The sequence below is a fragment of the Notamacropus eugenii genome, chromosome 1, assembly GCF_028372415.1.
Source record: "Notamacropus eugenii isolate mMacEug1 chromosome 1, mMacEug1.pri_v2, whole genome shotgun sequence".
NCBI lineage: Eukaryota > Metazoa > Chordata > Mammalia > Diprotodontia > Macropodidae > Notamacropus > Notamacropus eugenii.
Window position 1 is genome coordinate 496,448,353 of NC_092872.1, and position 15,968 is coordinate 496,464,320.

Here is a 15,968-nt window from a genome sequence, read left to right on the forward strand (position 1 = left end):
TTCTAATTTCCTTTTCAAGTCTGACATTTCATGTCTTTCCTTATGTGGTTAAAGAGATTTGACCCCGAAGCATCTCTTAAGGATCGTCTCCCTCCACTTATTTAACTCAATTTTGTCTCCAATGAACATTTGTTAGTCCTGAAAAGAATGAACAAGCTTGTTGAAAACAACGGTACTAATATAGACAGTCATAGATGTTTGATACTTTGAAGATACTTTTAGACATAGTATGGCATAGAAGATGTAGTCATAGAAGGGTTGGTAAAAGGAGCTCCCCACATAGTCAAAACTATGGATTCTTTACAAGTCTGGATATATTCTGAATCACTAAAACTCTTACATTTTAAAATTTACTTAGAAAGTTAATACATGTTTAATTGAGAGGATGAATTTCCAACACTAAAGACTATAAATTTTTTTTTAAAAGACACTAAATAATGCTACAACATAAGGACAGGGACAGGGAGAGAATAGAACTGTGATTTCACTGGCATAGGCAATTACAGTCTTTGAAAGTTGCCTAGGGCATTGAGAAGGTAAGTGACTTCACACATCTAGAAGGCTCAGAAGCCTTTATCCCAAGTCTCAGGGGCTCTGAAGTCAGCTATATTAACCAAGTCAGGTTCCCTTAAATCAAAATCTACATAATATACCTAAACTGGTGTTTTACTAACTCCAAACTGCTAAGACAGGATGTCTAACCCTTTTTCCATTTCAGAATCTGTTTAGGGCATCCATTACTCTCACTTTTTTTCTGAGATAACAACATGTTCAAATATGTGTGCCTATATACATATAGACAAAATAGAAAAGGCATTAGATTTTTCAGTTCCACTTCACCAATTCTTTCAGTTGCTATTTTGTTTTGAGGCATATTGTTGGAATGAAGACAAACCCTTCCATCTGAAAACTGGAAAAAATACTTTTAATATATTACAGATATTCTCCATCCTCAATAATTCCAGATACCCAAACTCTTAAAAAAAAACCCAACAAACCCGATAAAACAGTAGAATTAGGCAAGTAAAAGCAATCTGGAACCCCTGCAGCTTGTCATTTTCCATGAAGCAATGCACTTTATAAACTAAACTCCAATTTGAAAAAAAAAAAATATACGATTAACGTTATAGGGGCCTAGTATTCAAGGAGACTAGCGGAATGACATATTCCTTTTAGTCAAAAAGTCTTAGCACCCAAATTCCCTAGGGAAAATACCTCCCTATCTCCCAAACCATTTGTCAAGATACCTACCTCACTAATGCAATATCAACAAAGGACCAATGAGTGACCAAATCCAAGAAATCACCTCCCTCCCTTCTTCATGAACTCTTCCCAAGGCCTAGCTCTACATCTCAATCTTCTAATTCCCAGGCCTGTTACTATTTCACAACAGAATCGTCCCCAGAAAGCTGACGCTTTCCCCATAAGGTTCCACAGGTTCCCTTCATGCCCCCATTTCCATACCCCTCTTTCACAACTTCCATTAACCCCCTTTCCCCCAGGGTGCCCACCACCCAGCCTCTCCTCGCGGACCCTCCCAGCTTAGGGCTCCTCCTCCTCGTTTCTCCCACCACCGTACAAATTCCCTCTTCACCACTCACTGCTCAGGCTCAACTATCCCATCCCCTCCCGGATTCCCCTCCGGTTCTCCGCCCCGCATCCCCTCCCCCCTCTCCTCCGCGCCGTGTCCCTGCCCCCAGTGTCTCCCGGCTCAGGTTCCTCATTTCCACGTCCCTCCAAGTGGGTGTCCCCGTACCTTAGACCCGGAGCTCCGCCCAGTGCCTGTGCCGGTGTCCAGCCCTCCCGGCCGGTTCCTAAGTCCGCCCGGGGCCCGACAGAGCCCTCCCCTCCGGCCCTTCTCTCTTCACCCCCAGTCCCTGCCGCGGGGGTCTCCACGCCCCAGGCTCCCTCGGCCTCAGCTGCCCCGGCTCCCCGCCCTTCCCCCTCTCCCGTGGCGGCGGCGGCGGCGACGCTGCGGCACCATCTCCTCTCCCCACCCCCGCCGCCCGTGGCTCCATCTTGGCCTTCCGCGGCCCCCAGGCTGGCGGGCCGTGCGTGAAGGAGGAGAGCGAGAAGCCGGGCCTGGGCGCCGGCACTGGCGCCAGGAACAGGAGGCCTGGCCCGGTCTCTCTCCTCAGACGCTTACCTGCCCCGGCTAAAGCTGGCCGGCCGGCTCGGCTCGGCTCGTCCGTGTGTGCCTCCGGCTCCGCGCCCGGTGCTGGGCCTGCGCCGCACTGTCTCCACAGCCGGTGACCGCTCCCTCGGGAGAGCCTGGGCGGCGGCGGTAGCGGCAGCGGCGGCGGCGGCGGCAGAGGGCGCGGGAGCGGCGGCGGCGGTAGAGGTAGGGGTGAAGGGGGCGGGGTGACGGGCCGGAGGAAGAGGAGTCGCGCGCGCTCACGCAACACGCTGCCCTGCGTGCGCGTCCCCAAAGACCCTCCCCCCCATCCCCCACTCGAGAGCGCGCGGCGTGAGTCTGGGAGGAGGGGGAAGAGGAGAAACGAGGCTGCGGGTGGGCGCGCGCACGCCGAGAGGAGTTTGGCTGGGCGTGGGAAAGGGGGCGGGGCGCGCGGCTGAGCGTCCCTGGGGAGGTCTTCTTTCCCGACCCGGCACCGGCGTCTCTGTGTCTTCCTTCAACTCCTAGTTTCTGGGAAGAAGAAAGGAGTCTTTCCACTTCTGCGGCCACGAACCGGTAGGCAGCAGCCTGCGGTGGTGGGTCAGCAGCTTGCGGCCCCCGGCAGAAGCGGGGCGGAGGCCGTCCTTCTGGGCGGGATCGCGGCACCTTCTTCCACGTGGACGTGCCTCGGGCTGGCCTGGTCGGGTTCGCGGCGGGGCTCGGGCCGGCCCTGCCCTCCGGAGCAGGTGACTGGGAGAGGCCGGAGGCGCATCTTCCCTGGCGTCTGACACGGATCTCGGCTCGAGCCCCATGGCGGGGTCCGGTGCGCTCGGAGCTGGAGATTAGATCCGAACGGTGATAACCTTTCTAAAGGTTTTCTGGGCTCTTTCCTCCCGACAGCCTGGGGCAGGGGTTGGGGAGGGAGGGTGGCCTCGTTTTACAAAGGAGGAAATTGAGGTTCCGAGTTGACTTGACAAAGGTCCCAGCCATTAAATGTCAGAGCTGGGAAGGAGGTGGTCAGGTGCCCGCCCCGCCCCCCTAAATTATAGGAGTTTTTGTTTGTTTGCTTTTCCCTCATTGAACCATTCAAGCCTCTGGAAATAAAGCTTATGAATGAGCAAATGGCCATTCTTGGCATCTGGAATGTTTACAGATGGTTTTTACTTTCTGTGTATCCTTGAGCCACTTAATTTAGCAGACGTTTGTTAAGCAACTTTCAGGGTCTGTGTCTGCTCAAGGAAAGGATGAAAAAGAATCCCCACTAGCAGAAGTGTAACACAAAGTAAAATCTATAGGGAAGAGGAAAGAGCCAAATAAGTCCTCCAGGAAAATTTGGAGTGAATGCTTTCAGATCAGGGCTTGGTGGAGATGTGAGCTGGGCTTTGAAGATTATTTCATCAGGTGGCAATGAGGCAAATGCATGTCAAGGATGAGTGGAAAGTCATTTAGCCTGTTTCCTCATTCTGTAGCATGGAGGGGTTAGACTGGATGAGCTCATCCTAAGAGATAAGGTAAATCATACTCCTCTTCTAATCCCACCATAGTTGGAAGGTGTAGTATGGTGTTTAGGGTTTGGAAGGACAGACCTCGGAATTTGCAATAAACAGAGGTAATCACTTGGTACCCTCAGCAAGAAGTCAGAAGCTGACCAGTCAAGTTTCAACTATGAATTACTGTAAAAAAAATTTTAAGTTAAATGTAAATACCTCAGTGAATTCCCTTGTAATTTACGCACTTTGGGTCTACTTAGCACTTTTCTTCCTTTGCTTGTTCAAGAACAACATTTTTAGGATGTGTTTATATATGCTAATTGAGAATAAGCTCCGTACGTTATTTGTCGTCTACTTATATGACTTCTGGACTTCGTTCACCCCAGCAGGCTCAATTTCACCATCAGAGCGACTTCAGTTATTATTATGCAAGTCAAAAAAAAGCAGCAGTTTGCAAATTACTTGGGACAAATAAAGCTCAAGCCTTTGCTTCTACTAACACTAGGCTGACTCAAGCCTGACCTTGACCAAATGAAACCAGATTGAACTGGATTCTCTACTTTTAGTCTTCTGGTCAGTGGTCAAAGGTGCTGAACATGTTTCATTGCCCTCTTTTGTCATGTTATTTCTGTGGTTTTAAAGAATGGATGTTGTGCTGAAGACATGTGCAAAAAATGTAAGAGCAATTCAGTGACTGTAAAAAATATTGGTAATTGTTCATATAGGGAAGTAAGTCTTTTAAGGATCATTAAAGCCTACACAGTTAAACAGGATCAGTTGCACTAAAACACAAAGGAAAGTTTAGTTGAAAACAAAACATGCCAATAAGCTGACAGACTTGCTGTAAAACAGCCTAATTAATCCTCAGAAAACAATCAAAGATCTTCAGAAGGACCTGGCAGCTGGAGAGATAGTTACTGATTATAGTTATCAGCTTCTTGAAGTTGGGAGAACATCAAAACCAGTTTTAAAAAAAAAAGCTAACCACTGATACAAAGTAAAAAAAAAATGTCATAGGAAAGGCAATTTAAAGACTGGAGTACTAAAAATTGGAAAATAAGTAATTTTTACTGATGAGACTTATCTTTTTTTCATTCAAAGCTATTCTAAAACAGCTGTCAGAAGTCCAAGTGAGCCTATAAGATCTGGGCATCTTCATCAGACTATAAAACATTCACGAAAAAAAAAGTTTTGGAATTTTTTATTTACTGTGAACCTGGAAGTCTTCCCCAATGAGTGATTGATGAACTTTTGTAAATATATTGATATACTGAAAAGCAGAATTGTCCTGGAATTACAGAAATTCCTAAATGAACATAAATACTGCAAATATTTACAAAAACTGTAAAAGGTCCATGCATCATGCCACATTTCACAAAAGATTAAAAAATTTATCCAGGAGATAGAATTAACATGCATTAGTAGTGTGAGAATTGCCTTGATTTAAACCTCACTGAAATTATGGGCTATAATCAAGACTAGACTTGGAAAATGATGTTTGTCAAAGGTAAGCTTAATAACCAATGTGATAAAAGTATGGTTTGATAATGAATTAGAATGTCAATCTTGTAAAGTCAGTGCTCAGTTGCACAAAACAAATTATTTCAGCAAAAGGACATATTGCATATTAAAAAAATAAAGATGCATGATTTATTTTATATCAGTATAATTATTTTGTTTTGTCCCAAGTAATTTGAACACTACTGGAGCCATACGGAAAGGTTCAAAGCATTAGTTAAAACAGCAAGAGCAGTGATTCTAAGTAGTTAGAGTTTTCACTCATACTATCTCATTTGTAAACTCCATTAACCAAGTTGTTTGGAAATAGACTTCCAGAAAATATAGGCAAGGATCTTATACAACTGAGCCAGCTGGTGTTTATATTATTTCCTTCTGGCAGTTGATGTAGCTTTAAGATCCATTCACAGACAGATGCAGATCCTACTGCTGTCCCTTGAAGACTTTTACTGCTGTTATCTTTTGTGCAAAGAAATGCTCCTCTAAAGACTCACATGAACTGATGCTGAGTGAAATGAGCAGAACCAAGAGAACATTGTACACAGTAACAGCAACATTGTTTGATAATCATCTATGATAGACTTAGTTCTTCTCAGCAATATGATGATCCAAGATAATTCCAAAAGACTCATGTCAGATGCTGTCGACATTCAGAGAAAGAACTATAGTCTGAATGCTGATCGAAGCATGCTATTTTCACTTTTTTTCTTTCCTTCAGTTTCTTCTTTTACAACATGAGTAATGTGGAATTACATTTTTAATGTGATTGCGCCTGTAAATCTATTATGAGATTGCTTGCCACTTTGGGGGGGGAGAAAAATTTGATACTCAAAATCTTATAAAAAATTAATGAAAACTATCTTTCCATGTAATTGGAAAAACAAAATACCACTTACAAAAAAAAAATGCTCCTCTACTGGGATATTGTCTCAGCTTTTTGATCGCTTGACTTTTGAGCTTGATATATGAAGTTCCTCCCCCATGTTAGCTCTTTGATAATGGGGACTGCCTCAGCTTTTCTATTAGTAGCCCATGCACTTAGCTCAGAGATTTGCATGCAATAAGTGTAATCAGGAAGACCTGAGTTCAAACAAATCCAGTCTGTAGTGTGAACCTGTGTAAACACTTCTATCTGCCTCAGTTTCCTTAATTGTAAAATGGGGACAATAAAAGTGACTACTTTTCAGGGTTATTGTGAGGATCAAATGAAATATTTATGAAGTCCTTAGCATAGTGCCTGGCACATAGCAAGAGCTTAAATACTTGTTCCTTTCCTTTCATCTTAGTCAATCAGATACTATACATAATTCTCTTCAGTTCTGTAGCCTAATATGTATGTCTGCGTGTGCTGCAACTATGCTATTTCCTTCACCCTAACTGCTCACCTTAAAAAAGAAATTAGGATTACTAAACTGGTAGATAAAGGGGTATGTTTGGGACAGTTTATGTGGATTCTAACAAAATTTTCTTATGTAGTATACTATTCTTGTGGAGAAACTAGATTAGACATTAATATGATCAAGTAATTCCAAAGAATAATTGTTAATGGTTCAATGTCACTGTAAGGAGGTCTCAAAAATAAGTTGAAGTTACATCATTTTATAGAATCATAGAATCCTAAGCACCCCAGGGATTTGTACCCAGTAGCCCTGTACCATTTAACATTTATCTCAATGATTTGGTTAAAGGCATAAATGATATTCTTTCAAATTTGTGGCTCATACAAAACTGGAAGAAATAGAACAGTGGATGACAGCCTCTAAAAGAATTTTGAAGGCTAGAGCATTGGACTAAATATAGTAAGATGAAATTCAGTAGTGATAAATGTAAAGTTTTGCACTTGAGTACAAAAACTCAAATTCACAAGTATAAAATGGGAGAAATATGGATAAATTCTGAAGAAGGAGTTTTAGTGGACTACAATTTAAATGAGTCAGCAGTATGGTGTGGCAGTTAAGCTAATGGGAATGGGCTGCATTAAGGACCTAGCTTTCAGGAATAGGGAAGCAATAATCCTGCTATGATCTACCTTTGTGAGTCCTCTCTGGAGCACTATGTTCAGTCCTGAGCATTACCATTTAAGAACTTTTATTAGCTGGAAAATGTCCAGAGGAGGGCAATCAGAGTGATGAAAGGTCTTGACTCTATGATATACGCAGACCAGTTAAAGGAATAGGCATGTTCAGTTTACTAAAGAAAAGATGGAGTATGATAGCTTTTTTTTTTTTTTTTAGAGTACTTGAAGGGTTGTCACGTGAAGGAGAGATTAGACTTGTACTGTTTGGTCCCTGAGGGCAGATCTAGAAGCAATAGGTAGAATTTGCAAAGAGGCAAATTTAGGTTTAATGTCAGGAAAAATTTCCTAACTACGATAGCTGCCCCAAAGTGAAAGAGGCTACCTTGAGAGGTGGTGGGACCCCTTTCCCTAGAGATCTTCAGGCACAGGCTGGAGAACCACTTGTCAGCTATCACCTGAGGTCCTTTACAACTCAGATTCTATAATTCTAGGAGCTACTGTTCAGAAAAAGTCAGATTTCTGGGCCCTCCCTTTAACACATCCATCTTCAATCCCAGTAAAAGAGGAAAAGCAACTTTAGGAGAAGCAATCTAGTGGAAGCTCTGTGGCATTATAGGACTGTAAAATTATGAGATTTAGAGCTGGAAGGAACCTAAAAGATCATCCTATCAACCAAAAGTTGGATGACCACTTAACTGGCTACGTTGTGGGATTCCTTTTCAGGTACTGGTTGGACTATAAGGTTGCTGAAGTCTCTTCCAACTATGCAATTCTTTGAGTCTTATTCCTTAATAGTATGAACTATTTGGGGCCATTCATCTTGCATCTGAATGAACTTATACATTAGGAGAAAGTTACAAAGGCATGTCAGTTTGGGTCCAAGTTGTTGCAAAACTCAGTTGAGAAAATACATTGTGAACTTTTCAAACTTTAAATTACCATAAAACATGTCATCTATTATTGGTAATAGTAATAATAAAATATTCCTAATGTCTTAAAAGAACCATATTTAAGAACTATTCACTAAATCTTCAACTGAATGACCTAGTTACATTTGAAGCTGTACTGTCCACAAGAAGATTTTATCCTTCATAACAATAACACAAAAAAGTTGGACAATCAATCATTACTATTTCTGCTAACAGTTCAGAAATTCAAATCTTCTCCGTAAGACAATTTAAAAAACTTATCATATAAACTCAAATTTTTTTTTTACCCTGAAAGGAATAATTTATTGACAAATACCCAATAGCCAGTTTAAGGAGAAGAAAGATCAATTCCCACCCCTTCATCTTCCTTCTTCTTGCCATTCCCAACAATTTTAGCCCAAAATCATAAAACCTGATAAAAGGACACTACACAGTGTATTTCCTACTGCATTTGCCTGCTAATATTGCATGGAATGCAGCCCCTAGGATTGATAAGCAGATACTGGTGTATCAGATCTTGCTTCTCTAGAGTAGGGAAAACATTAAGGCTGAACAAAATAGGGTCACCTTGGGCTAGAGGGAGCATTCCTTCAGCCATCGAGATTTTATTGATATGTTCACAAGCAAACAGATTTTAATCCCACTGCTGAGAGCCAATAAGGCACAAAACTTTACCCTCAAAATCATGCCTCACATCAGGCAGGCCAATTGCCATAAGAAATAATGCCAACTGGCATCAGTTTAAAAACGGAAAAAAGTCTTAGAGCTTCTAAGAAATAGTAATATTAGAAGTTAACAAAATCCCAAGACAGATTCCTGCTAATTCAAATCAACTCCTATTTCCAGCCTGTCTTGGGGGAAGAGTCCAGTCCTACTTCTCATTAAATCTATTTTCTGAATTTTTATCTACTGTAAACAATGGCAGGTTCAGATTTACTGCCCAATAATGTACAATCATTTGGGCTTATTCAGAAGTAGAATAGCTGATAGGATGGGGATGAGCTGTTGTCACTTTAAAGTTGCTTAAGACAGGTTTATCTCTCACCTTACTGTCTAGAAGCCTTTGAGCTGATTAGCTAAAAGCAGGAACCTGATAGGAGCTGCTGCAGCAATTCAGAGGAGAACAGAGAAGCAAGTTTCATACACTCAAATGAAGTTAAGGAATGAGCTAAATAAACACACAAACTGGCACAGGCATGCTGCCATGAGGGTTAAATGCAAAACCACACAGTGCTCAAAACTCAGCTTTAGAACCCTCAATTTCTTTATATAAAAAGATTATAAACAAGTAAAGCATAAGGTGATGTAAGGCTTGCATTTCGGCTTCAGAGTTCCAAGATAATATTTCCTTAATACGAGGCTAAAGCTGCTTTGCTTCGTTTTGATTTTTGAAAAGTCCACTGCATTTAAAAAATAAAGATTTTCGTTTTGTTAAAGCTTGAGCATTAGTGTAACAACCAGGCAGCTGCTAATTAGAGTCTTCTTTCTGGAAGGCACAGAAAAATGGACAGTTTCACATCCTGGTGATCATTTTTTTGGGAAAAAAAATAATCAAGCTAGTTAGAATCTTTTAGGTTACTTCTAGGAACTGTCAGAAATTGAGGGAAGGGAGAAAAGAAATGACATTTTCAAAAAGTTTGTTTCATAATTATACTTCTTTCTATTCCCAAACAGAAATCTATTTGGGCATTCAGCTAAGCTATTAGTGTTTTCCAAATGGGAGTTCATGCTTTGCCTTCTATACCCAAAGAGGAAGTTCTGTCCATTTAAATGCACCCCCCAGGAAGAATAGCACAGTGATACATTTTATCTATAAACTTTAGTGTAAAATATCTGTGTACAAAACTTTTTTGTTCTCTATTTTACTCAAATCCAGCAGCAAATGTCTATATACGTATGGATATGAATTTTCAAAACTGGACTCTGTCCATTTCCTGGTTTGAATTATAATTATATTGTTTTTTTCTGCAGAGTTGCTCATGACGAGTTGAGAGGGTTCTTGAACTCGTTCTGTTACAGAGTAAAGCTCGAAAGGGGTCTAGAAAGGAGCATGATCCTGCAGAGGTTTATCGCTGCTTCCTGTTGGTGAAGGAAGGTTGTCGCTGCCATTCTCTCTGCCACCAACAACTTTGGACTGCAAAGGGGAAGAAACATAGGAAAAAGCATATAAGAGTAGTAGGTCTAAAGTGGATATATTTTCTAAGAACTCTGGTCAATGCAATGACCAGTCCTGACTTAAAAAGACAAGTAACTAACTATGCCATCCTTCCAGAGAGAAGGCAGACTGCAACAGAAGAGCCAAAAGCAGCTGTACATTTTCAGACATGGCCAATGTGTTGATTGGTTTTACTGATTATACTCATTTGTTAAAAGGTAGATGTTGAAGGAAAAGGGGAAGGAAGAAAGATATTAATGGGAATTAACAGAAGGGAAAAAAAAGAAAGAAAAAAGAATCAATAAAACAAGTTCAGAAGGAAATAAGTTCAAAAGGACATAAACAGGACAATATTCCTATTCATTAAGTTTAACATATGATTTAACAACAAACTCTACATATAAGAAGTTCAATGTTTAAAATATAATCTTGTTATTTATATGTTGAAATGTTTGTATTGATAATTAAATTCATAATAAAAGTATTTAATTTTTCAAATAGATACATTTAAAAAAGGTACTCAGGATAGGTCCTGAGTCTCTTTTTTAGATTAAACTTCTCTCTTAAGTGGCTGTACTTAATCACAAATTGGAAAATAGTAAATTAGTTATAAGTACCACTACCTTAATGGTCCCAACTCGATCTTCAAAAGATTTGAAGGTTGCAGAATTCCTTTAAAGAGACAAAGGGGATATCAATGCTAAGGAACAAGTGGCTGTACATATACTCCTTCACCTGGAAAAACTGCCTCTGGAGAGAGGCCTCAATTAAAAACATGATCAATTTGGCCAGAACTCTCCACTGCTGCTGTTATTTCCCACCTCTCTGATCTTAGCTTATTTCTGCTACATGTCTGGAATGCATTCCCTTCTTATCTCTACCCAAATAATACTTAGATCATCCCTTCAAAGCTCAGCATAAGTGTCAGCTATTCCATGAGAGGCTTTTCTGGTGCCCCTGATTATTAGCATTTTCTGTCTTAAAACTATTTTGTACTGTTTTGTTTACTTGTATACCTGTTGTATCCTCCACCCCATTTCCTCCCAATACAATGTAGGCTACTTTCTGGGAGAAGCAATTCATTTTTCTCTCTGTATCTCCAGAACCTTGGATAGTGCTTCACATTTGGCAGCCATTTAATCAAAGTTTGCTAAACTGAAATGAATCATCAGTGACTTCTTCAAATGTTCTTTCCACCCAACAACAATATGATAAGATGAAGAAATGATCTCATAAATTTCTAACACTCTGGCTCTCTCCTTTGCATCTTAGTTATTTATGTACAGATTTTTTCCCTCTCTCCTTTAGATTCTAAATTCCTTGAGGACAGGAACTAAGTTTCGCTTCTTCTTTGTGTCCCCAGTGCTGAGCAGTACCCTACTGTTCTCAGTAGATATTTAGCACATTGTGGACTGTGTCAAGTAAAGGTATAATGCAACTGTAAACTACAACTGATCCAGAAAACAAAAGGGTTCTTTGATGAAGTTCACACCAATAATGTACAACCTAATCTTTAAATGGAGATTATCTTTATAGATGACAACTGTCGTTTGAGTTTAGCGGCAGATTAGGAGGCTACCAACAAGTATGTTTTTCCTTTATACTGAGTATGTATTTGTATCCCAACTTACTAAACAGAATCAAGATAATAGGAATTCAAAGCTGTAGGTTCTTCATCTTTCACAAAAACTACTTAAATAATAGAAAAAAAGAGCTGCTGATAATGAGTAAAGAAAGATAAAAGAGAAGAGATGAAGAGAAGAGATGAAGAGAACAGGCCAGCCAAATTGCTCCAATGTGAACTTATTTACACAGTCCTATTTTCTTCAAATGAGTACATCACCTCCTCCACCTGGAACATTTAGATACAAATATGTCTATGACCTCTCAGGGCAACAGCTGGCTTACAGGAAATTCAGGATGTGAACCAGATTTCACTAGCTGCCACAAGTTTAAAATATAAAGAGAAGTTTACTGTAAGTTAGATCCAGGACCAGTAGAGAATACTCAATATAGTTTTTTAATGCAAAGATAAGCAGATTATGTTTATAGGGATTTTAAAATATTCCCAGGCCTCCCATCCAGACGCAGATAAAACAATTCCATGTAAATAGTTTTGGTGCCACCTGAAGCCAAAATATTTGGGTTACCATTTCTGACCTTCCTAGCAGAAAGCTACAGTATCTAGACAAAGAAAGGTCTACAGGAAATAGCTCTTTGGTGTGGAAGACTATTACCCCATTAATCTAACAAGCTAGGCTGCTAGTTAGGGGTCCTTAGGGTCCTTTTACAAGTACAATATTGCAGCACTGTTTGCCAGGAGAATAATTTTCTCTAGAGATTTCATTAAGAACCTCATACCCAACCAGTAGGCTCTTTCTTAACAACCCAAGGAAGATCTTTTTACATTGTGAAATTTTAGGGAGCTAAAAAAACCTGGTCATTGGTTTTACAAGTGAAGAAGACTGAAAATCATGAGAAATGGTGGAAAGGCAAGCAATTTTTAAAGATAAGCAACAGAGGAAAAAGTCTCTATTCCTATATCCCCAATCCCTTTGTATACATTCTACACAAATACCCATACTCTTGGTGAGTAATTGAGATCGTTTATACATTACCTCATAGCTGGCATACTTATTGAATGACGAATGGAGTAGCTGCTACTTGGAAGCATTATAAAAGCAAAGAAGGAAGTAAGAGTTAATATGAAATTCAGATAGAAATTAGAGGTTCCTAACATTTACGGGATATTAAATATGAGTTCAAAAAAATCCTGCCATAAAGAATGCATAAGGAGATGCCTCTTGATTATTGTTACACAACTTGATGGAGTTGTCAGTTACAGATGTGTATTAAGAGTTCCTTCCACAATGGTAATGAAAATATTTTGGTTGATATCAAACTATCTCTCTTTGTGTTTGATTCCGTGCAATCTATTCCTTTACCACTTCCCTCTGGGACTGCGGAGGGCTGTTGAGAAGAATGTGATAGTATTCGAGGAGTCCAATTAGAGAAGACTGTTGTGAGAAAAAACTAACAACTTCCCAAATCTTCTGATATAAATAATCTAAATATTTCCTTAATTGATTTTCTATAACAGTTCAAATAAAGCTGTGGCAAAAAAGAACTTGAACATATAGCTAAATAGGTCAAAATGTTCAAACCCACAGTGTTTTGTATTTATAACTGGGATATCAAAATATAAGGGAGAAATTAGGCACAAATAGCAAACTCGTTTTTCTTTGTTTAAGTTCACTTTTCTTTCCAACATAGAATGCTAGCAGTAAGAGTAATATCTGACTGGATCTTTTCTATGTCCCAGTGTAGAAAGAACTCCTAAGCACTATGCAACTTAATTTGAAAAAAAAAAGGCACAACACCTTTTGGAAAAATTAGGAGTCAGCAGTGATTTAAAAGAAAAGTATATTACTAACCAGATGATGAGATAGTTAAAAGCATCAGCATCACTCTTCCACATGAAAAAGTGTCTTTTCAAGATAGGGTATACTATTAACTCAAAGATATTTCCCATAAACAATGACCAAGATAAATGAAATGCTACTTAAGATTTATCTACAACGCAGCTAGAGCCTTCAAGGTTTGCTTTTGTCAGTATAAAAAGATACCAACTTCCTTGATAAATGTCTGTTTAATTTTGATGAAGACAGCCATACAAGACAAAACTTACTCCAGGGAATACAAGCAAGGAAAGGGAGAATGCATGTCTGTTCCACATCTCCACCTACTGAAAGCTTTCATTGATAGGCTCTTGTGCTACCTCATCTATGAAGTTCACCCTGATTCATCCAACTCAGAATGTTCCCTCCCTCCTCATGTTCTCTTATGGAATTTTGTACTTCTCCTTTGTGCTTATCATAATCTACCTCAGAACACACTTAGTGTACCTATTATATCCCTTTCATTGAACTGTAAGCTCCTGAAAGGCAGGGAATGTATTGTCTTGTCTTTCATTTTTACATCTTACCCACTGCAAATAGTAGGCACTTAAATGTTTGTTGAATTGAGCTGCTTTTCAAAAGAGGAGAAAAGTATTCAACGGGTATAAGGTATATAAGACCAACAGCTTCCACTGCATTAGTACTGACCACAACATCTCAAGTTATAATTAAGGAGAAAATGGCACAAATTCTAAGAATTATGAAAATCCTCCTAAAAACATTGCTGAGGTAGAATAACAGAGTGGCAGAGTTTAGGACTGTTTAGGACACATCGCACCTCACACTCTCTGTCTCTCTCTGCCCTGACTTTCTGAGAATACTGGCCAGCTAGAACTGATTGTCAGTCTTATCCTGCTTTCTGGAGAAAACCTTTCATCTTATATTATGATGGGTTAGTCTTACCTAAAGGAATGCGAGAAGGGATGAGCCCTAAAAAACACAAAATAATTGGCAGCAGGAAGAAAGAAAAAAAAATACAAAGTTAGGCAAGGAAATCCAGCTACCCAGACTTGCTCAGTCAATAGCCCCTCTGTTTCACAAAGCCACTCCCCACCACCCCTCTCTCAAGGAAGCCACTTACAAAAAATTTTTGCCTCTAAGCTAATACCTCCCTTTGCTCTTATAAGCTTAAAAAGAGGCTAACAAGCCCAACAGCCCTTGTGTGCAAACTCATTGTGAGCTTCAACAAATAAATACTACCTCTCCAAAACCTGAGTGTTTTAATCACTGATGTTCTCATGTGAAGGTGCATAATTATACCACAGAATACCATACTAGACTCCTGATCCCAAACTACTGAAGTACTAGCTTAAGGATTAACTCCTTATAGTCTATATTCAGTAAGAAAAATAGCAGATCCAAACTGAATGCATAGCTATATTCATGCAGCACACATGGTATTTTGATCTTTTTGTACAGTTTATCTTTAATACCATAAAACAGTCATTTTCAAGAAATGCATATGCATTCATAACCATTATCTGGAACAACCACCAAAACAGCATAAAAAGTAACAAAGATACAAACTATGAAGCAATTTGACCTCCATACATGCTGTGTTTGACCCTGTGATGTTCAAAATTTCCACGATAATTAAAGGGCATTTCAGGCATACTCAATATGTACCTGTGCAGTTGACAGTTTTCCACCATTTAATGGTTTATGAGAAAGGATGCATTGTATCAATAATCTGAAGTGTTTTTTTCAGCCACTTGAACATCACAGTACACTGAGCAAGTCAGTGAGAAATGAGAAGCAGAGAATTAATTGGCTTGGTTAAAATGTACATTTTCAAATTTGTACTAAGATTTTACAATCCATTGTGGACACCATCAGATAAGCTTCTAAGATTCTTTTTTCAAACACTTCATGACCAAGAATCATTCATCCTCATAATTTGACTAAATATTCTAAAATTAATGCCCTTCTAACTCTCAACAATCTGGAGATCACATGAGGAAGTTACCAGAGGTTTCTTACTGCAATGATGAAATGATTTAAGAACATTAGAAATATAAGACTAAGTCAGAACAACGGTTCTAAACACTCAGGATTCTAACTTGGATAGAAGCACCAGGGGACATATCTTTGAAAAGCTACATATTTACTTTCTGTGACAATGCCCACAAAAGATTTACAATTAATGTTGAAATTTCATACCATACCAATCCTGTATGGAACTACCTACCCCTACCCATAGATTTATCTAAATCCTGCTTGAATCTATTTATACTGTCAAGGAATGGTGCAACTCTAGGTTAAAACTCATGAATGGAGTCAAGGATCTT

The 15,968-nt window shown here is 39.6% G+C and overlaps 2 protein-coding genes across 9 annotated transcripts in view; both read right to left on the reverse strand.

Moving 5' to 3' along the window:
• Window positions 1–8,665, reverse strand: LOC140518578 (uncharacterized). The gene is made up of 3 exons (XM_072630863.1): window positions 8,635–8,665; window positions 2,147–2,976; window positions 1–138 (listed from the first exon to the last, which is right to left on the reverse strand). The coding sequence occupies exons 1-2, from the start codon at window positions 8,663–8,665 to the stop codon at window positions 2,156–2,158; spliced, it is 852 nt and encodes a 283-aa protein (XP_072486964.1). The 3' UTR covers window positions 1–138; window positions 2,147–2,155.
• The window catches only part of TPD52L2 (TPD52 like 2), a 27,971-nt gene continuing 20,345 nt past the window's right edge, over window positions 8,343–15,968 (reverse strand). For 2 of the 8 annotated variants that reach the window (XM_072633253.1, XM_072633250.1), the window contains 4 exons: window positions 14,584–14,610; window positions 12,841–12,882; window positions 10,846–10,894; window positions 8,343–10,201 (listed from right to left, as the gene is read on the reverse strand). In XM_072633253.1, the coding sequence (XP_072489354.1) occupies window positions 10,106–10,201; window positions 10,846–10,894; window positions 12,841–12,882; window positions 14,584–14,610 (214 nt within the window). In that variant the 3' untranslated portion in view covers window positions 8,343–10,105. The remainder of the gene's footprint in view (window positions 10,202–10,845; window positions 10,895–12,840; window positions 12,883–14,583; window positions 14,611–15,968) is intronic. The other 6 variants (XM_072633251.1, XM_072633249.1, XM_072633254.1 and 3 more) reach the window with 3 other exon arrangements.

What these genes read in the sequence shown, in the direction of transcription:
- LOC140518578 (XM_072630863.1), bottom strand. Translation starts at nt 8,665, where the DNA reads ATGGCTGAAGGAATGCTCCCTCTAGCCCAAG. An exon ending in AATGCTCCCTCTAGCCCAAG is followed by an intron (nt 2,977 to 8,634) that starts GTGACCCTATTT and finishes ACCTTTAGAAAG; the next exon opens with GTTATCACCGTTCGGATCTA.